This window comes from Zalophus californianus, chromosome 17, assembly GCF_009762305.2.
Source record: "Zalophus californianus isolate mZalCal1 chromosome 17, mZalCal1.pri.v2, whole genome shotgun sequence".
Lineage (NCBI taxonomy): Eukaryota > Metazoa > Chordata > Mammalia > Carnivora > Otariidae > Zalophus > Zalophus californianus.
This window is the reverse complement of record NC_045611.1, coordinates 57,993,513-58,015,853: the sequence shown is the minus strand read 5'-3', so window position 1 is coordinate 58,015,853 and position 22,341 is coordinate 57,993,513. Positions and strand designations below refer to the sequence as shown.

The 22,341-nt window shown below is 39.6% G+C and overlaps 1 protein-coding gene across 5 annotated transcripts; it reads left to right on the top strand.

Moving 5' to 3' along the window:
- The first annotated feature begins 1,346 nt into the window (after positions 1-1,346).
- Positions 1,347-21,059, top strand: ZNF583 (zinc finger protein 583). Of its 5 annotated transcripts, none has more exons than XM_027617504.2 (5): positions 1,347-1,647; positions 2,967-3,063; positions 9,615-9,741; positions 10,031-10,129; positions 15,973-21,059. In XM_027617504.2, exons 2-5 carry the CDS (start codon positions 3,055-3,057, stop codon positions 17,448-17,450), a joined length of 1,713 nt encoding a protein of 570 aa, XP_027473305.2. In that variant the 5' UTR covers positions 1,347-1,647; positions 2,967-3,054; the 3' UTR covers positions 17,451-21,059. The 5 variants fall into 5 exon arrangements, with proteins under 5 accessions (XP_027473305.2, XP_027473307.2, XP_027473309.2 ...); XM_027617506.2 differs by lacking the exon at positions 1,347-1,647 and adding an exon at positions 1,663-1,813; XM_027617508.2 differs by lacking the exon at positions 1,347-1,647 and adding an exon at positions 1,841-1,907.
- Positions 21,060-22,341: the final 1,282 nt, after the last annotated feature.

The following is a 22,341-nucleotide window of genomic DNA, read 5'->3' as shown; positions in this document are numbered from 1 at the left end:
TTAGATGCTGGGCAGACATCTGTTGATTACCGATTTGAAATTGAAAAATGTATTTCTTATACATATCAAAGTAAATTTGACTCACTTAGTGACTACTGCCAAGCTTCATAGAGGGTTCTGCCAACAAAAGAAACTTAAGAGATAATGAAATGAAAAATGTTACCACAAATTTTCAGGCTAAAGATACCCAATCTCTATACCTTTGTGAAATGTGCAAAAGGCTGCAAAACACTGGAAGTTTACTGATATATCTTAACTTACATAAGGTTTGTCTGTATGGTCTGAAAAAGCAAGGGGGAAGATAATCAGAATTTCAATACTCAAACACAAAACCAACCACAATTTTCGTTGACTGTGTTGCTTTTACTTTTTGCACGGGACCGGTTTTCCAATATAGCCGTCTTAGTGCAATTGTAACAGCCTTGTTCCTCCTTTAAAATAAAACATAACCCAAAAGTATTTTGAGATATTGCTTCATCATCACACAATTTTTATTAAGTTGTATAGTTTTCAAGCCGATAGATGTACCGTTAATCATACTACTTGTAGCCATATTGTTTGTATTCAACGTTTTATTACTATTAACGTTTCAGTTAATCTTTTGAGAATGTATTTGTATTTTTAAAATTTCCTTAATATAAAAATTCCCATCTCATATGCTTTTTGTCATCGGTGACTCTGCTGAGACGAGCTGCAGCGGAAGCAGAGAAGGGCATAACCCGATGGCGGAATGGTTGAGACATGAATAGGAGTTAATGAAATACTTTCAAAGACATAGGTTTAAGTATAGGAACAAGAGGGTAGGTAGAACGGAAAGAATGATCTATGAACGGCTGTGGTTTTTTGGTTTTTTTTTTTTAATAACACATACCATTTCCCGGTATGTATCTTTTCTACCGAGTTTTTTTCCTTTTCTATTGAATTTCTCCCTCATTAGAATGTCAGCCACAGGAGGGTGGGGATTCTTCGCTGCAGGCTCAGGTGTGTCCCCAGCGCCTAAAACAGTGCCTGGCACACAGTCGGCGCTCAATAAGTGGCTAACGAGACAGAAGAAAGAACGAAAGAAGAAAAGGAACGAAAGGAACGAAGCCCGGGCAGGCGGGGCTCTGGGCCCCGCACACCCCCTCCGGAGCCCCTGCCGCGCGCCGGGCCCGCACGCCCCGCACCGCCTGCTCCCTTCCCGCAGCGCCCCCCGCGACGCCGGCGCGCGGCCCCGCCCACGACGCGTGCGCACCTCGGCCCCGCCCGACACAGTGCTTTCGAGTACCGGGCTCGCTGCGCCTGCGCACTCCGAACCGGCCCGTCCAGGCCTGGGCGGGAACGGTCGGCCTGACGGGGCTGATCCGGTCGTGGTTCTGGGTTGGGAGGTCCGGGGCCTGGAGAGCGCGTCACGCGACTGGGGGCAGGGGCGGGAATCACTGGGCCGGCGCCCGCGGAGGGCAGTCCCAGGATGCCCCGCGCCGCGCCCAGCCCGGACTCCATTTCCCAGCGGCCCGTGCGGCCGGCCCCGCTGCCCGCCCGAGCGCCGCGGCCCCTTTGTGAGCCCGCCGGTCCGGCCGAGAGCGAGGCCCCGCCCCGGCCCGCGGGGCGCTCGGCTCCCGGCGGCCGACGGCGCGGAGGGAGGTGCCGACCCGCGGGGAGGAGGCGGTGAGGACGCCGGGGGCGGGCGCGCGCCTCGGCAGGCTTGCGGGGCTGGAGCGGGCGTGCGAGGGGGCCTGTGGCAGTGGGAGACCGTGTCACCGCGTGACACCGTGTCACCGCGTGCGTGCCCCAGTGTGTGACTGTGCGAACGTCTGTGACCATGACAGTGACGGTGAGTGTGCGGCTGTGTGGCTGGTCATGTGAGACAGCGTGAGGTTGTGTGACCCTGTGTTGGCGTGACCGTGCGACCCACTGCGAGCGCACGGGTGCCAGGCTGCCGGGAGAGCTGCCCGCGCGAGGGCTGTGTGGCTTCTGCGGTGGGCGGGTGGCGGGGTGGGTGCTTGGGGAGGCCAGTGTGCTCCGGGTCGTGGGAGACCGCGTCGGGCAGGGGAGCCTGAGAGGGACCGAGATGAAGGGGAACGCTTGAGGAAGGAGAGAGGGAAGGAGAGAGGAGCCCCCGCTCCAGGTCTGGAGGCCAGCAGAGGCGGCTCTCTGGCACGGAAGGACGTCTTTCCCTTCCTCTCCTAGGCTCTGCTAATAGCGCACAGTAGGGGAGACCTACTGTGTGCTATTTATGAACACCCATGACTGACAGTTACTGAGCACGAAGGACGTGCCAAGCACTGTGCTGAATGCTTCATGTGGGTCATCTCAGGATGCTCCCAACAATTGATGCGAAGTAGGTACCATTTCACTGATGAGGAAACTGAGGTTTGGAGTGGTTACCTAAGTCATGGAAGTTGCAGAGCTAGTGAGTGGTAGACTGGGTGTCTGAGGGCAGGTGTTCTGATCCCCAGACCTGGTGGTTCTTACTGTTAATGCTGCTTCGGAGATAATTCCTTTACTCTCCAAGGTAGAGAGGTTTAGTGGAAAATAACTCATGAATAGGGGTTTTGGTGACTGTTAATGCATCGTCCCCTCCTTCATCTCTTTTTGGGGAAATTGCACAGAAAAGTTAAGGGATTGGTTTCCAGGTGCAGTTTGCCGTAAGTCAGGACTACAAGCACAGTGTTCTGACCCTTTGGTCCAGTGTGCTCCAGACCACATGACCCCTCCGATGCCTACTCTGTGTAAAGATGCTTTCTCTGGGGCATTTGTAGCTTTATCTCATTTTGTAGTAAGGGCGGTAACATACTCTCTTTCACCATCGTTATCTATCTGGTGGGAAGACTAAAAAGTCAGACCTGGATTCCAGTTGGGCTCACTTATTACCATGAAGCCTTGGATAATTTCAATAATTTCACTGATGGACAGCTTTCATGTGTTAAGGGGGGAAACAACCCTTACTTGATAGTGCCACTTATGGTTTCTTTCTCCCTCTCCAGCTCTATTATTCCAGACACTGCCCTTCCAGTGAGGAGCGTGAAGTAGGAGGACAGAGGAGCTGCCATAAATTCTTAAATTCTTAAAGCCATGTCCAAGGTAAGGAAAGACTGCTTCTCCCTGAGGTGCTTTTTCAGGTTTCATAGGAACATCTTGCTTTTCTTCTGAAATTTCCCAGCTAACAAAGCCCCATTCGTTCAGTAACCTTGTTCTCATGTTCTCCCAATCCAGTAAAAGGTCCCAGTGAGCTTCCTTTTTTTTCTCAGCCAGCATTTTCATCTTCATTCAAGAAATAGCTTAGCACTCCTACAGGTTAGGTGTTCTGTTAGGAGCTCTCAGGAGGCAAAAACGCACTCCTTGGTGGCATATGAAAGCCTTAACGTAAGGAGTTTGATTCACTGAGGTCAAGGTGTATTCTGATGTGACCACTAGCTGAGAGCTGCTTCACAGACCTAGGTTTGAGGGGAAGGCAAGACGGGCCACTGGGCAACCTTAGTCATAGTGCACGACACGATATCGTGCTCAAGGTGATTTTGAAGAGTAGCATGTGTTGGGTTTTGAGTGTTATCAGCTAGGGCAGTCAGTGGGCTCTGAGGAATAAGGTTCCCTGGGAGTAATAAGGTCCTGTTACAGGGACATTCTGAGTTAATAGTGTGCTACAGCTAGGATATTCTAGGTCATCCAGTTAAGATTAGTGGAATTACTTATGGAAAAATAGGACATTTTTTGAAAAAATGAGAATAGTACTTGAATCTACATTTTAAAATGGCTGCATACATCTGTAATGAAACAGTAAATAGTATGGAATGAGAGCCAGAAGAAACAAATGAAAAGATCAATATATAATGTCCAAAAACAATTGCGAGTATAAATAAGAATGGAAGACATTTATTCATTCACTGAACATAGAGTTATTAAAGACTTACTATATACTAAATGCTGGAAATACTGTAGTAAATGAAAATAGACACCGTCTTTGTTTTCATGGAATGGAATGTCTACTAGTTTGTTTATTAGGTGATAAGGTAAGTGATGTTCTTTTAAATCGGTGGAGACAGAACGGATTATTCATTTAGAAAAAAGATTTCTCGGGGCGCCTGGGTGGCTCAGTCGTTAAGCGTCTGCCTTTGGCTCAGGTCATGATCCCAGGGTCCTGGGATCGAGTCCTGCATCGGGCTCCCTGCTCAGTGGGAAGCCTGCTTCTCCCTCTTCCACTCCTCCTGCTTATGTTCCCTCTCTCACTGTCTCTCTCTGTCAAATAAATAAAATCTTAAAAAAAAAAAAGATTTCTTCCTCACACTTTAAGGGTAAATATATTCTATAGGTTAAATGTAAAAAATAAAGCCATATGAATGGTTGAAATGCTGGATGAAAATATAGAGAATGGCTGTAAGAGCAAGATGAACCAGAAGCAGAAATCAACTAGAGCAGCACTGTCCAGTAGAACTTCCTGTGATGACTGATTATAGAAATGTTTTTTTTTTTTTTTTTAAAGATTTTATTTATTTATTTGACAGAGAGATAGCAAGAGCAGGAGCACAAGCAGGGGAAGTGGCAGGCAGAGGGAGAAGCAGGCTTCCCGCTGAGCAGGGAGCCCGATGAGGGGCTCGATCCCAGGACCCTGGGACCATGACGCGAGCCGAAGGCAGACGCTTAACCACCTGAGCCACCCAGGCGCCCGATTATAGAAATGTTCTGTATCTGCACTGTCCAATATAGTAGCCATTAGCTGCCTGTGGCTCTGGAACACTTGGATATACTAGTGTGACAGAGGAACTGAATCTTTAATGTTAATTGATTTAAATTTAAATAGCCACATGTGACTAGTAGCTGTGTATTGGGCAGCACAGATCAGGCTAAAAAAATAATAAAGCCAGGTAGAAAGTTGTGGGTGATCTTGTCCAAGTCACTCCTTTTACAGATGAGGAAAAACAGGCCAAGTGAGGAAAATGACATACCTATGTCACTAGTTAGTGATTGTATCAGATATAGGAAGTTGTAATATATGTTGAGGGTCAGCATAAATAGATGATGGTGAGTGATGATTTGAAGAGGGTGGTAGAAAATAATGAAGGACTATGGACCAGTGAAGGAAACAGTTCCCTTTGCCTGGAACCCTCATTGGCTTCCCATTTTACTTGGAATGAAATCCAGTGTCCTCTCCACAGTCTATAAGGCCCTGCATGATCCAGCTCTTGGCTACTCCAGACCTCATTTTCTCCAAGTTTTTACCTTTCTGTGCTCCAATCACACTGGTCAACTTGCTGTTCCTCAAACTTAACCAAGCTCTTCCCTGTCTCTGAACCTTTGCATTTGCTCCTCCCTCTTCTGTAATTCTCTTCCCTTAGATACCAGCATGGTTTACTCTCACTTTTAGATTGTTGTTTAAACATTACTGCTTCATTGAGGTTTACTTTGACCATCTTATCTAAAACAAACACTCTTGTCACTCTAAATCACCTTGTTTTTTTGTCATACTGTTTAACACCACCCGACATTGTATGACCTGATGTTTACTGTCTTTCTCCTCTGTTAGAATATTAACTCCACAAGCAGAGAAACTATATTTTGTTTACCTTTGTTTTCCCTACGCTTGGAACATTGTAGGTAGTAGGCATTCAGTAAATATTTGTCAAACTAATATATAAATGAACAAGATTGTGAGTTGTTCATCTATGAGTAAGACCAGAGGTAAGAGCCAGCTACCTCTTTTCTCCTGCTGCCAAACTGGTAATGGAAAAAGCAGAAAGCGGAGGGTATGATGTGTAGAACAGACAGAGCCCATCAGCCCAAATGCTATTTCTGGGACCCCACCCCAGACCTTATGAATCAGACTCTGGTGGTGCGGCCCGGGAAACTGCATTTTTATTAAGTCCAAGGATGCGTCCGATACACATTTTTTGAAAGCCTCTTGTTTCTAAAGATTATATTTAAAGGGTGCCTCTTATAAACACCACTTTGTTGGTTGTCACCTGTGTGCCTCTCACAATCCCTATGCCTGCTGTCGATTCTCTGTACTCAACAGCGAGGCACCTGAGTGGCCCTGTGTGCCTTCCAGGATTCCTGGTGCCTCCCAAAATCCCATGTCTCTCTTAAAACATTGATTTTTTAAGAAATCCAGTCCGAGAATCTGTCTTTTAGTTAGTGTTTAGTACATTTTCATTTAATGTAATTACTGATATATTTAAGCCTATCATAATGCAGTTTGTTTTCTTATTCCATCTATTCTTTGTTCCTTTATTTCTCCTTGTTTGCCTTCTTTTGGATAAATCAAGTACTTTTTCCTTATTATCTTGTTAATTATACATTATTATTATTTTAGTGGCCACTATAGGATATTTACCCATTTCTCATTATGTAATTATCTTCTTTCTTCCTTCTGTAATTTTCCTTCTATAATAATTCCTTCTATAATTTCCTTCTATAAGTGGTATCCTTACCACTTTCTGAACAAGATAAGACACCTGTAGTGGTTAACTCCAACTCAGTAGTAGTAGATATTATAGTTATTCCTTTGAGGCTTTTGATTTCTTTTTGATTTTCATTTCCATTTCCTTCCATTTTCCTTCTACCTGAAGAACAATTAGCATTTCTTTGAGTACAGGTCAACACTTTATTCCCAGCCTGAATTATCTTTTCATTAGCTCATATTCTTTTTTTTTTTTAAAGATTTTATTTATTTGAGAGAGAGAGAATGAGAGACAGAGAGCACGAGAGGGAGGAGGGTCAGAGGGAGAAGCAGACTCCCCGCTGAACAGGGAGCCCGATGCGGGACTCGATCCCGGGACCCCAGGATCATGACCTGAGCCGAAGGCAGTCGCTTAACCAACTGAGCCACCCAGGTGCCCCAGCTCATATTCTTGCTAGATGAAAACAGTGTAATTTAAAATTTTTTCTGAGGTCAAGTAAGTTTGGGAAATCCTAGTCTCAGTAGAGAGAATATCTTCTAGGATTTATTCTAAGGAAATAATTGGAGATGTCTGTTAAATCCTTAATTCAACATACAGTAGTATTATATGAGAACTGTAACATTTAAAAATAGTGCGCATCACTATTCTTACATCATAATGAAAAATTCAGATTCACGTAAATGAAAGTAAACAAGGGGTTAGTAAAGATACAGCATATTTATACCACATAATGTTGTCCATTTAACAAAAGTGATGTTATAATGAATGTGGATAATCATCAACATGTCTGTATAAGGAAACATTTGAACAGATATATACTAGCTGTAAATTTTGATTGTTTCTAGGAAGTAGGGTGACATGGTGGGTAGATGTGGGGATGGAGGACTTGCAGTTCTTTTCACTTTTATAAAAAGGAAAAAAAAATCACTGAGGGTAGAAATACTGGACATCATTTGCTAAGTTTCCTTCATCATTACAAACTGTATGAAAATTCCTGTTTTATCAAATCAAAATAAATACTAAACTATTTTAAAGATATTCAAGTCCCATTGAATGGCTAATGGGAAAAGTCAGTCAGTTGAAACCTGGAATCCATTAGTTTGTGTGTGAAGCTAAAAAAGATCTAAGAACTTTACCTAGCAAAAGCTGCGTCACCTCTGTTTACAGAGGAAATGTGTATAGAACACTTTTGTTTGCACAAAATATTATAGTTTGTATTGAATTGAGGTTTTTTTTTTTAAGATTTTATTTATTTGACAGAGAGTGAGCGAGAGAGGGAACACCAGCAGGGGGAGTGGGAGAGGGAGAAGCAGGCTTCCCGCCGAGCAGGGAGCCCGACACGGGGCTCCATCCCAGGACCCTGGGATAATGACCTGAGCCGAAGGCAAGATGCCCAACGACTGAGCCATCCAGGCGCCCCTGAAGTGTTTTTTTAATAGAATTGATGATTGACAGTACCCAGCCTTGTCTAGGACAAGTTTCATCTTTTAAGACTCAGTTCATGTTCCCTTCCTTCCTTGAAGCCTTTACTCACTTCCCATATTTCCCTGTGTTAAGTGTTTTAGAGATGGAGGCATGTAAGATCAAGCTGCTGCACATAACTGATGTTTCTTGGAGGCATACTTCTTCCCTTATAGCCTCCTTAAACCTAAACTTGGGCACCAGCAGTTCACATATTGATTCATTATTTCCATTAAAACTGTTTCTGCATAAAATCATTGATGTGCTTAAATACATCCTCAATAGGACCATTACTCTGCAGAGTCACATTAAATAGGAGTGATGTTCATATTTGATAACCACTAGGGCAAGGGCACACACCAGAACTTACCCCAGCTGGGATACTGGAGGCTGCTGCTGTGCTGGGCATTGCCCTTAAGTTGCTGGGTTGTGGGGAGATCTGGGATAGTCACTAGCAGGGCTCAGTGCAGTAGCTGTTTACAACCAGGTGGCATTATTTCAGTATTTAACAAGTCAGTTCAGCTCTTCAGATGTGTATCACCAAGTGCGTCTGTATATCAGCCCAGGTAAAGAGTAGGCTTTGCTCTGTGACATGCCAAACCAAAGAAGCATATAGCAAACCACAGGTAAGCCCTGGTAAGTCTGGAGCAGATTTACCTCATTAGGAAGAACACCCGTTTTGAATTTTTAGGAAGCAGACTAGGTCTTATTCCATGTTATAAAGATCCTTAATTCAATGGAGTATTATTGAGAACTGTACTTTAACATTTTAAAAACTCTCACTCAGGGCGCCTGGGTGGCTCAGTTGTTAAGCGTCTGCCTTCTGCTCAGGTCATCCCAGGGTCCTGGGATCGAGCCCTGCATTGGGCTCCCTGCTTGCTCCACGGGAAGCCTGCTTCTCCCTCTCCCACTCCCGCTGCTTGTGTTCCCTCCCTCACTGTCTCTTTCTCTGTCAAAAAATAAATAAAATCTTAAAAAAAAAAAAACTCTCACTCATTAGACATGCACAACTGGGTATGTTCCTCTAGTGAGAACTGTAAGGATTTTTTTGTTGCACTTCGTTATCACATCGGAAATGTTCACTATCTAATAGTGCTTAAAATTACTATTATTTTGTCTCTTTACATGAGAAGTTACCAACTGTCTTTGAAACTCAGTGGGGTTATCAAGAGCTGTTAGATAATCTTTTATTGCCCCAGTCATTCTGCTATGGCATACCTTCGTTTAGGTTATATTTTTACAAAATCACTATAGAACTTGTTTAATATTTTTACTACCTACATGTTTAGTTTTAGGAAATCAATATTATAAGCATCAAATATATTTATATAGGTACCCTATTGATACAGCTGGAACATTAGCCATTCCACGAAAGAGTTTGGAAAATGTAGATTTAGGCCACGTTCAACTTGGTCTGTACAACATATTCCTGCCTCCTCCTTAAAGCCTTTCTTCACTGCTCTCGTCTCTCCTGATTTTCGATATTGAGAAATGCATTAGCATTTAGTATGAATAACAATTATTTTGCTCGTTTGCTCTTTTCCCCATCAGTAGAGACTATGTCAGAAATTGTATACTTTCCATGACAAAATATTAAACCAAGCACAGAGAAATTTTAGAAATTACTTGACATATGTTGCAGAGAACCAAAGATACTGCCAGAAAGTTTCGCTATATGCAGTATTTCTCTCCAAAAGTACAAATTAACTCTTCAAACTATGCCAATCTGAGCTGAAGAATACTAGTTGAGAATAAAGGAGTATGTTTATGTCATTTCAGGATTTGGTGACATTTGGGGATGTGGCTGTAGATTTCTCTCAAGAGGAGTGGGAATGGCTGAACCCTGCTCAGAGGAATTTGTACAGAAAGGTGATGTTGGAGAACTATAGGAGCCTGGTATCACTAGGTAAGGAGGTTCCCTAGAATTCAGAATCTGCACATAGGGCTGCTTTCCAATGTTTGGGAAGCCTCCAAAGTACTTCACTAAATTTCCCTTTCTTGTGCTCCCCAGAATAGGCTGAGTTTGTAGAACTGGTAGCTTCATTGGACTATTCCTACAACTTCATTTTCCCCATTCTTCAGAATACTTCACCTCTTCCTCTACTCCCTTCTGCCTAGTGCCCTTGACTTCCTGATGACCAAGCTCCTTGATCTGATTTATGGGCCCGGCTAATTCTCCCTTTATTCCTTGTAAGCAGGAGTTTCAGTTTCTAAGCCAGATGTGATCTCATTATTGGAACAAGGAAAAGAACCCTGGATGGTGAAGAAGGAGGGGACAAGAGGCACGTGCCCTGGTGAGTGAGAAAGAACTAGGAAGGTAGAAGAGGCCATTGCAAGGAAAAGCTCAGCTACTCTGAGAGGTTCCAGCTTATAATTGATGTTTCACGGGTAATTTTTCTTAAAGGCTCAAGGCCTGGGAAGAAGCACTGAGGTGCCATTGGCATGAGCTCCCTTATTCTTCTTGTATATAATCTCTCACAAGTTACTGTCTTCTCTGATAACCTTTTCCTGTTCTCTGGGTCCAAAATGTCAGTGTCTGCTTGTTCTTGCTTTTTAGTTTTGCAAAAGTTGCTCCATCATACTTTTAAAAATCTAGACATAGCAATGTCTATTTTTTTCATTTTCAGTCACTCATTCCTTTTAGAATGAAGGTTTGATTCATTTATTCATTCATTTATTCTTTTACCAAGATTCACTGAGTTTTTACTTTAAGAAAATCATTCTGCTAAATTAAGGTTCTTCAGAGGCTAATTAACCATCACAGAAAGAAGAATTTCCAGTTATATTTTCAAGTCTGGGTAACTGGAAAGTGAGACGGTTTAATAGAAACGAGTCAAAAGAATATCCTGGTAGAGGAAAAAGATGATAATGTGACTTGGGACATAAGAGATTTATTTTTACAAGATGGAGAGACTTCTGAGTGAAGAAATACAACATGCCACTAGATCGGGAGAGGCTCAGAAAAAAGTGATTTAGAGATGCTAGTACGAATGGATGAGATCACTTAGTTTTAAGTTTGAGAAAAACCCTGGTATCAGGGCTTTTGTGGGAAAGTGGATCTTTGACAACTTTCTCAATGTTCTCTCTGGTAAGTGGTCTCTTTACGGTTTCTGTCTTGGGTGAAATTTTACAAATTTTTACTTTCCCAAACAATTATCTTTTGATTTAGGTTATCAAATTTATTTCTATGAATCTGAAGAAAATAATCTTGTAATTCTTTTTTAATAGTTTCCAATTTTATTTTGTATAGCTATTCTTTTTTAAAAATTACTAGGTAAGCTAGTCATTAATTTTATTTTTAAAATCCATCTTATGGATTTATTAGTGTTACCATTATTCTCTTTACAATTCTTTATTTTCTGCTTTCCCTAATTCCATCATTCTAATTTTCTTAGGTTTATTTTTTTGTTCCCCGTTTTGCTGAAATAAATGCTTAAATCTATTAGTTTCATTCTCTTATTCACTAAATTATTAGGGGCTATGAATTTTCCTCTGAATATAGCTTCAGCTGTCCTCCAGAGAGTCTAATATTTACTGTTTTTGTTATTGCTATTTCCTAGATAACCTACTTTTAAAAAAATTTCTCTTTTACGGGAGAGTTGTTTAAAAGAAAGTTTTCTGGGGGCACCTGGATGGCTCAGTCAGTTAAGTATCCAACTTTTGATTTTGGCTCAGGTCATGATCTCAGAGTCGCGGGATTGAGCCCTGGGTCAGGCTCCCCGCCCAGCGGGAAGTCTGAGTATCTCCCTCTCTCCCTCTCTCCTTCCCCCCTTCCCCCCACTCATACTCACACGCTCTTTTTCTCTTTCTCTGGAATAAATAAATCTTTTAAAAAAAGAAACTTTTCTGGTTTTAATATATTTTGATCAAGTTACTTTATCATATTTGATCATAAAGGACTTAGTATTCTTTGAGACTTTAGGATTTTGTATGGCATAATATACAGTTGGTGTTTGTAAAATGTTCCGTAGGTTCCAAGGTTAAGTCTCTATTTTCAGTGTTAAGAGCTTATTACATGAGTTTTACTTTTTTATATTATTAAAGTCTGTCTTTACTTACCTTTCTTGTTTCCATCTGTTTTTTCTTAACTTTATTAAGGAATTTTACATACAGTAAATCGCACTCATATACATCATACAATGTGATGAATTCTGACTATTGTACACACCCATGAAACCATCACCACAATGAAGACATACAGCATTTCCATCACCCCAAAAGATTGCCTGTGCCTTTTTGCAGTCCATTTTTATCCTCCTGGCTCCAAACACCAATCTGATCTTTGTCATTTTATTATTATTATTTTTAAGATATTTATTTATTTATTTATTTATTTGAGAGTGAGAAATAGCATAAGAGGGGAGAGGGTCAGAGGGAGAAGCAGTCTCCCCGATGAGCCGGGACCCCGATGTGGGGCTCAATTCCAGGACTCCAGGATCATGACCTGAGCCAAAGGCAGTCACTCAACCAACTGAGCCACCCAGGCACCCTGATCTTTGTCATTTTAGACTAGTTTCCATCTAAACTAAATGGATTCATATATATTGTTGTGTCTGGCTTATTTAACTCATAATTTCAAAAATCATATTTTTGCATGTATGAATACTTTATGCATTTTATTGCTGAGTAGTAGTCTATTGTGCAGACATCCAACATTTTGTTTTTCCTTTCATCTGTTTATGGATATTTGGGTTGTTTCCAGGTTTTGGCTATTATAAATAAAGCTGCTGTGAAGCTGTCATTTACAGGACTTTGTGTGCATATATGTTTTCATTTCTCTTGGGTAAATGTCTAAAAGTGCAAAGAGTCATACAGTAGGAATAGGTTTAACTTTTTAAGAAACTGCCAGTCTTCCAAAGTGACTGTACCATTTTCATTCCCAACAGCAATATATGAGACTTCCATTTCCTCCCTATCTTCACGTCTTTGTATTGTCAGTTTTTTTTTATTCATTCTAATGGTTGTGTTGTGGTATCTCATTGTGGTTTTAATATGCAATTCTCTGATGACATAATGTTGAATGTCTTTTCATATGCTATTTGGCCATTCATATCTTTTGTTAAGTGTTCAAATCTTTTGCCCATGTTTTATTACTGTTTTTCTTATCAAATTGTAAGAGTTCTTTATATAGTCTTAATACAAGTCTTTTGCCATTTATATGTATTAGGATACATGTGTGCCAACTGTGGCTTGTGGTTTTGTTTTTCTGCTGTCTTTTCAACGTCCAGTTTAATTTTCATAAAGTCCAATTTATTAATTTGTTTGGTGTTTTCTGTGTCATATCTAAGAAATTCTTGCTACCCCTTAAGTCACCAAAATTTTCTTCTGTGTTTTCTCCTAAGAATTTTGTAGTTTTAGCTTTTACATTTTGGTATATGACCCATTGAGCTAAATTTTGTGTCTTGTGTGAAGTAAAGATTGAGGTTTTGGGTTTTTTTTTTTCCTCACTGGATATATATGCAGTTGCTCCAGTATCTTTTAAAAAGACTTGACTTTACCCATTATACTGCCTTGTTGGTACCTCTGTACCAAAAGCAGTTGACCATATCTACATGGGTCCAGTTCTGAACTCTATTCTGTCCCATCGAGATCTCTATGCCTTTCCTTTCATCAGTACCAGTCTTGATTACTTTAATTTATACTTTTTTTTTTTAAAGATTTTATTCATTTATTTGACAGAGACAGGGAGAGAGGGAACACAAGCAGGGAGAGTGTGAGAGGGGGAAGTCGGCTTCCCGCTGAGCAGGGAGCCCAATGCGGGGCTTGATCCCAGGACCCTGGGATCACGACCCCAGCCAAAGGCAGACGCTTAACCAAATGAGCCACCCAGGCGCCCTATAGTAACTTTTGATATCTGATAGTTCAACTTGTAAAATCACTTTAACTATTTACATCATTTGCATTCCCAAATGTTAGAATGAAGTTGAGAATTTCTACCCAAAAGCCTGCTAGGATTTTGATTTGGATTATATGGAATCTATACATCAATTTGGGAAGAACTGATATCCAAATTAACATCATTTGAGTTTAGTTCATGAATATGGTTTATGTAGCCATTTATTGGTCTTTTTAAATTCTCTTAGCAGTATTCTGTAGTATCCAGTGCAGTGACTATATATATATATATATATATTTTTTTTTTTTTAATCTTATGGTATTTTTTGGTGCTATTATAAATAGAATTCTTAAGAATTCCATTTTCCATTTGCTTGTTGCTAGTATGCAAAAATGTAAATTGATTTTTATATTAACTTTATATTTTATAATCTTGATATATTTATTTAATAGTTGTTCTAGTACTTTGTAGGTTCCTGAGGTTTTTCTGCATAGACCATCATGTTACCTGCAATTTATTTCTTCCTTTCTAATCTTACAGTTTTCCTTTCTTGACTTACTGCAGAAGCAAGGACATCTTCTACAATGTTGAATAAAATTATTAAGAGTAGATATACTTGTATTTTTCTCAATCTTAAGGGAAAATGTATTCAGTCTTTCACCATTAAGCTGATGTTTCAGATGCCCTGTATCAGTTTGATAAAGTTTTCTATACCTGGTTTGCTAAGTTTTATAATAAACAGATGCTGAATTTAGCCAACTACTCTTTCTACATCTATTGAAATGATCATTTGATTTTCCACCTTTAATCTGTTAATGTGGTGAATTACACTGGTTTTCACATATTAAACCAATCTTGTAGTCCTGGGACAAGCTCTACTTGGTAATGATTATGCTTTCATATTGTCCTGGATTTGATTTGCAGTAATTTTACTAAAGTTTTTACATTTTTTTAAAGATTTTATTTATCTATTTGACAGAGAGAGAGAGAGACAGCGAGAGAGGGAACACAAGCAGGGGGAGTGGGAGAGGGAGGAGGAGGCTTCCCTCCGAGCAGGGAGCCCAATGCGGGGCTCGATCCCAGGACCCTGAGATCATGACCTGAGCCAAAGGCAGCCGCTTAACCAACTGAGCCACCCAGGCGCCCCTAAAGTTTTTACATTTATGTTCATGTATTAAATCGGTTTTGTAAACCATAATAGGATCTTTGGTTTTATTATAAATGTGGTGAGAAACCACTAGAAAGTCTTGAGCAGAAAAGATGATCTGACTGGGGAATGGAAAGAAGGCGACAAATTAAGGCATGTGGCAGGTTAATAAAATCAAGCAGTTTGATACAAAATTATTTTTTAAAAAGTAGGTTCCACACCCTGGAGCCCAATGTATGGCTTGAACTCACAAACCTTAGATCAAGACCTGAGCTGAGATCAAGTTGGACATTTAACTGACTGAGCCACCCAGGCACCCCTATACAAAATTACTTTTATGTGAAGGCATTTTAGCTTTCGGATCAATTGAATATTTACATTTGGTGGGCGCCTGGGTGGTTCAGTCCTCTAAGCATAGGCCTTTGGCTCAGGTCACAATCGCAGGGTCCTGGGATTGAGTCCCACATTGAGGTCCCCACTCAGTGGGGAGTCTGCTTCTCCCTCTCCCTCTGCCCCTCCCCCCCACTCATGCTCACTTGCTCTCTTTCATATAAATAAAATCTTTTTTAAAAATTTACATGTGATTGGAATATATCACATAGAAAATGCCTGACAAGAAGACTTTTAAGTAGGCCACACACCCAATGTGGGGCTTGAATTCCTGAGAGAGTCACATGCTCTACTGACTGAGCCAGGCATGTGCCCAAAAAAGACATTTTTTTAGGCCACAAAAATTTAGCCATAGTTGGCCTGGACAACCTAAGGCAACTAATAGTACCTCGTGTATCTTTGGGTATGAGGATCTTATGGAAGTTTTTTTAGCCACACGGACCTTATGAAATTGACTTTTTAAAGATAATGAACTTAGCTTGAATGCAGAATGACCTGAGGCAGGAGAAGAAGGGAAGGGTGCTTGGAGACTGTAATATTAAACCAGATATAAAATTATTGTGATTTTAGATAACTTCTTTGGTTTCTAATTTATATCCTAATTCTTAGTTTTTCATTCTTCATAATCTCATACTTTTTAGACTGCATCTTAACAGCTGTTAAATCCCCAAACTTCTTATGTATTTTATTCACCAATTTTTGTTTTAGAAGTTCTTTTCTGATGAACAAATACAAAAGACCTTTGTTTTCTTTATATCTTTTAGATTGGGAGTATACGTTTAAAAACAATGGATTTTCATCAAAGCAAGTTATTTATGAAGAAACATCCGAACTACTGAAAATGGGAAGAAGCCATCTTAGTTATAGCCTTGACTGCCCCAGTTTGAGAGAAGACTGTAAAAGTGAGGACTGGCTCAAGAACCAGTTAGGAAGTCAGGAGGTACATTCCAGACAACTGATCATCACTCATAAAGAAATGCTCACTGAGGATCAAAGTAATGAATATACTAAATCTTGGCAAACTTTCCATGAGGATGCAATATTTGATATAAAAAAGACTTTTCCCACCAAAGAAAGAGTACATAAGCGTGAGCCACAAAAGAGAAGTTACCGAAAAAAGTCTGTCGAAATGAAACATAAGAAAGTCTATATACAAAAGAAACTCTTGAAATGTAATGAATGTGAGAAAGTTTTCAACCAGAGCTCATCCCTTACTCTTCATCAGAGAATTCATACTGGAGAGAAACCCTATGCATGTGTTGAATGTGGGAAAACCTTCAGCCAGAGTGCAAACCTAGCTCAACATAAGAGAATACATACTGGAGAGAAACCCTATGAATGTAAAGAATGTAGGAAAGCCTTCAGCCAGAATGCACACCTTGCTCAACATCAGAGAGTTCATACTGGAGAGAGACCTTATCAATGTAAAGAATGTAAAAAAGCCTTCAGCCAGATTGCACACCTGGCTCAACATCAGAGAGTTCATACTGGAGAGAGACCTTTTGAATGTATTGAATGTGGAAAAGCCTTCAGTAATGGTTCATTTCTCGCTCAGCATCAGAGAATTCATACAGGAGAAAAACCTTATGTATGTAATGTGTGTGGGAAAGCCTTTAGCCATCGTGGATACCTAATTGTACATCAGAGAATTCATACTGGAGAGAGACCATATGAATGTAAGGAATGTAGAAAAGCTTTCAGCCAATATGCACACCTTGCTCAACATCAGAGAGTTCATACTGGAGAAAAACCTTATGAATGTAAAGTATGCAGGAAAGCCTTCAGCCAGATTGCATACCTTGATCAACATCAGAGGGTTCACACTGGAGAAAAACCCTATGAGTGTATTGAATGTGGGAAGGCCTTTAGCAATAGTTCATCACTTGCACAACATCAGAGAAGTCATACTGGAGAAAAACCTTATATGTGCAAGGAATGTAGGAAAACATTTAGCCAGAATGCAGGCCTTGCTCAACATAAGCGAATTCATACTGGAGAGAAACCTTATGAATGTAATATTTGTGGGAAGGCCTTTAGCTATAGTGGATCTCTTACTCTACATCAAAGAATTCATACAGGAGAGAGACCCTATGAGTGTAAGGATTGCAGGAAATCTTTCAGGCAGCGTGCCCATCTTGCCCAGCATGAGAGAATTCATACTATGGAGTCATTCTTGACTCTTTCCTCTCCCTCATCCTCCATGTCCAGTCAGTTGCCAAGACCTGTTGGTTTTATCTCCTAAATATGCCTTGAATCTGACTCCTTTAATCCATTTCCGTTCCATCATCTTTGTCCAGTACACAGTAATCTATTTCATATGGACTATGGAAATAGCTTTCTGATTGGTCTCCCTGTATTTACCATTTCCTTTGTCAGCTGCCTACATTGCAGTCAAACTTGTATTTTAGAAGTTTGATCATATCCCTTCCTCATTGATATCCTTCACTGGTACCCCATAGTTCTTAGGTTAAAGCACACATTCCTCAGAATAGCCTAAAAGACCCTCCTGCCCCAAATACCTTGTTCCAGTATACCTTCCAAAATACTATTTCATGTCAAAATCCATCTCATTCTTTGGCTATTTATCCAGAATTAAGAACTCATATTCCAGCATCAAACAGATCTGGGTTCTAATCCTTGCACTTCCATTTTCTAGCCCTCTAGTTTCAGAGAAACATTTTGTTCTTTGTAAGGTTCAGTCTTCTTATTTATATTATGGAAATAGTACTACCTCAAAAGTTGATGGGAGGATTAAATGAGAGAATGCATGTAAATTGCTCAGAGTGCCTAGCATAATCACTTAATAAATGTTACCATAAAATGAAAAGATACTGTGGTATACAAAGAGGACCTGATCTTCTTAGCAAGGATCATCTGAGAAATAACAAAAGCAGCAGCAGTTTAAGACTTAAGAGATTATACAGATTTTTGATTAGAACAGTAGTCATTGTTCTAAAGGTGGGTGATAAGGGTATCTAAAAACAGTAGCATTGATACTAAAGTCCATAATGATATAGACCAAGATATGACTTTGTTGGTAAGAAAACTAACTTCATTAGATACTCAACAGTTCTAAGAAGCCAGATTTTAAAAATCACTAGTAATAAGTAGGATTACTGAGATGTATTCATTTACATTAAGACAAAGGCAAAATAGATATTTTTAAAAAGACAACTTAAAAAAATCAATAACCAAAGAATAGAAAATAAAATATAAGTTTGATGCCCTCTCCTAATTCCAGGTAGTTGAACTGTATTAAATCTAAGTCATTTAAAACCAAAAAGGTTAAGCTAGTTCTAAGGTGTAAATCCAAAACTAGAGGGGAAAAGAAAACCATAGATCAATACTCCTAAACTGGTGGCCTACAAACGTGTTTGATTTGGTACTCATTAAGTTTAAAATGAATACAAAAAAAAAAATACAAATACTTTTATTTGGGCATGTGTTTTCCAGTTCTCCACAGTTCAAACCATTCCTTCTTCCCTTACATCTGACTTATTTTACACTTCATATTACTTCCTGACTCTTGGAGGCTTTGAATATGCAATCACTTCAGTAACCAATTCACATATGAATATAGGTACAAAGAAAATGATGAAATGGAGGGTGAAAAGGAACATTTGAATAGACATTTTATCCTGCAGGGGAAGACTATTCTCAAGATGTTAGGAGGCCCAAAATTAATCTACAGATTCTTTGTACCTAAAAAATCCTAAGAATTTTTTAAGGCTTGAAACATTGTGTGCATGTGAACAAAGACACATGTACATTCATACAGATAAACACATAAAATATATAAATAAAGGAATTTGTCAGTGGCTTAACAGTACTGGTAAAATTGATTCTGCTCTGTACAAAACCAATTCCTTCATTCTTTTACCCAAATGTGAAAGTTATTAGAGGACATAGTAACATAATTTATAATCCAAGAGTGAAAACAATCTTCCTAAACAAGACATGAGATCCAGAAGCCACACATACACAGATTCTACGTTTGACAGCATAAGAACTTTATTAAGCTTTTATATAGTCAAAGATAGTATAAACACAAAGTTTTTAAATATCACTATTAGAGATAATTATAACATACATGAAATCCATATCCTTAACATAAAAGTGGTCCTACAAATCACTTAGAAAATGACACTACTATTCCCAAAGACAAAGGATATAAAGAGGCAACAGGTGACTGATGAATGTATGATAAATACTGAATCTCACTAGAATGAAGAAATAAAAGTTAAGCGAATGAACTATCCATCTGTCAATATCAGATTTATAAAAAATATGCATTGCAAAAGCAGGAAAGGAGTATGTGTGAGAGTATGAATTTGTACAAATTTTTGGAAAGGCAACTTATCAATATCAGAATTTTCATTGGAAAAACAGATTTTCTTTCGCAGTTAACAAACAGTATATAAATTTACCTTCCTTCCATATCCCATTAAATGCATAAAACAATGGAAAAGATACCAAAGATCAGAAAGCAGGGTCATCAGTGGATGAAAAGAATTGAGCAAATAAAAGACAAAATGGAGGAAAGAGTTCATTCATGAAATGTAGCAGAGGCTGCTGTAACCTGAAATGTTTGAATGATAGGGATTTCAGTAATAGGAGCCACTCTGCCCAAATGCTGTGTACAGAGCATCCCTAGAGTTTAGGCTCCAAGCTGGTTTGTGTGTAGAGGCTGGGGGTGGGAGGGATGGTAATAAGAAACAGTGACAAGACTGTTAAATGCTTTTCTATGTGGAAGCCAACAGCTTCCTCACTCCACACTCTAAGTAAACTGAATAGGATCCTTACTTCACACCATCCACAAAAAGGGAGTTCCAGTTGACTAAGATCCTAAATGTAAAACAAGTAAAAGTATTATAAGCAAATACAGTAGGATATATTTATTAATTGGTGTTGGACATACATTTCTAAAAAAGAAAATGTTCTTAAAATTTAGAACAGAAAGGAAGAAAATATTTGTAATATAATACAAAGGGAAAGATGTAAGAACACCTATAAATAAGCAAAAGACAACTAAGGAGGTATAAAAATGGACAAAATATGAAGAATAGGCAAATTGCAGAAATACAGAAAATGAGTCCCAGCTCAACCTCACTAGTATTGAGATGCAAATTTAAATAATGAACCCCCCCAAAAAAGTGGCCAGGGCGTGGAGCAGTAAGAATGCCTCACTGCCACTTTGGAGGCAGTGAAGTTTTTAAAATGTTCACTATAGTCCCTTTGGAGGGCAGTATGGTTAGTACATGAAACACTGGAAACAATCTAAAGTTCCATGGTGCATGACTAGAAATATTAGCAGCAGTTTGAAAGAATGCACCAGTGATACACACATGGATGTATCTGACTAAAGGACACTGAAACAGCAAATTTTGTGGACTTGCACAGTATTATGTTTTTAAAATATTTCTAACACATTTAAATAAGTATGCAAATGTTTCGAAAAGGTTTTGGAGAGACACATGCCAACTGGTAAGTGTTCCTTCTAGGGAGGAGACTGGGATTGGATATTCTGGTTAATAGGAGACCTAGTGTTATCAGTAGTATTTGAAGTTCTAAGCAATAATGTAGTAATATAAGAAATTTAAACTATGAAGAAATGAACTTATGGAAACTTGGGTAGCTAGCATGAGAGTTGGTGGCTAAGTCAAAACCTTTTCAGGAATTTGGAGAATCTCTCTTTGACTTGCTAGTCCTTCCCATGCATACAAAGATCCCAGTAACCCTTCCTAATCAGGGAAACTGATCTACAGCTACCTGGGGTTAACAAGCCATATCATTTTTTTTTTAAAGATTTTATTTATTTGACAGAGACACAGTGAGAGAGGGTACACAAGCAGGGGGAGTGGGAGATGGAGAAGGAGCCTGATGCTGGGCTCCATCCCAGGACCCTGGGATCATGACCCGAGCCGAAGGCAGACGCTTATCGACTGAGCCACCCAGGTGCCCCCATTTTTTTTAAGTAATTTCTACACCCAATGTGGGGCTCAAACAACACCAGGATCAAGAGTCACACACTCTATTGACTGAGCTCTATTGACTGATCCAGCCAGACGACCCAATCTGTATCATTCTTAAATGTTGGAACAGTTAAGGATCGTAACATAGGAAGAAAACTATCAGCTATTATAATAAGGACCAAGAGACAGCACTAAACCTAAAGTGGAGAAAGTTACATAATGACAGAAGAAAACTAAAAATTTATGTCAGATTTGAACAGGTAAATATGGAAAGCTATCAAAAAAGAAATAGAGGGGCACCTGGATGGCTCAACCGGATAAAGGTCTGCCTTCGGCTCAGGTCATGATCCTTCTGGGATCAAGCCCTAGGTCAGGCTCCCTGCTCAGCAGGGAGTCTGCTTCTCTCTCTGCCCCTCCCCCACTCATGCTCTCCCAAAGAAATAAAATCTTAAAAAAAAAATTACGTAGTATTGTACACCTGAAACTAATATTTAAACACTGTTAACTATACTGAAATAAAAATGTTTAAAAATCACTTTTTTAAAGAAAAATATGTACAGAAAATAATCTGTTTTCTAGAAAAAAAAAGTCAGAACTCCTAAGAATGAAAAAATGTTATTGCTGTAATAGACTTAATAGAAGTTTTATTTTTTTAAAAGATTTTATTTATTTGACAGAGAGAGACAGCGAGAGAGGGAGGGAACACAAGCAGGGGGAGTGGGAGAGGGAGAAGCAGGCCTCCTGCTGAACAGGGAGCCCGATGCGGGGCTCAATTCCAGGACTCTGGGTTCATAACCTGAGCTGAAGGCAGATGCTTAATAACTGAGCCACCAGGTGCCCCTTAATAGAAGTTTTAAAGAAAATTAAGGAAACCTTACAAATTCATAAATTAAAAGAAACAAAAAGGACATAGAAGTTTAATTAATAGGAGTTTCAGAGAAGTTTACAGAGAAAATATAAGGGATATATCAAATAAATGAGAATCTTTCTAAACTCAAGAAAGTTATGAATATTCAGCTTCGAATAGCTCACTGAGTGTTGGGCAGGCTGAACTGGCAAAAACCACAATTACAACAGAAAAAAAGACATCCAGAAATATGCTTGTGAAATTTCAGAATACTGAAAGTGAAACCATCCTGAAAAGGTTTCAAAAAATGTGAA

What these genes read in the sequence shown, in the direction of transcription:
- ZNF583 (XM_027617504.2), top strand. An exon ending in TAGGAGCCTGGTATCACTAG is followed by an intron (nt 9,742 to 10,030) that starts GTAAGGAGGTTC and finishes ATTCCTTGTAAG; the next exon opens with CAGGAGTTTCAGTTTCTAAG. An exon ending in GACAAGAGGCACGTGCCCTG is followed by an intron (nt 10,130 to 15,972) that starts GTGAGTGAGAAA and finishes TATATCTTTTAG; the next exon opens with ATTGGGAGTATACGTTTAAA.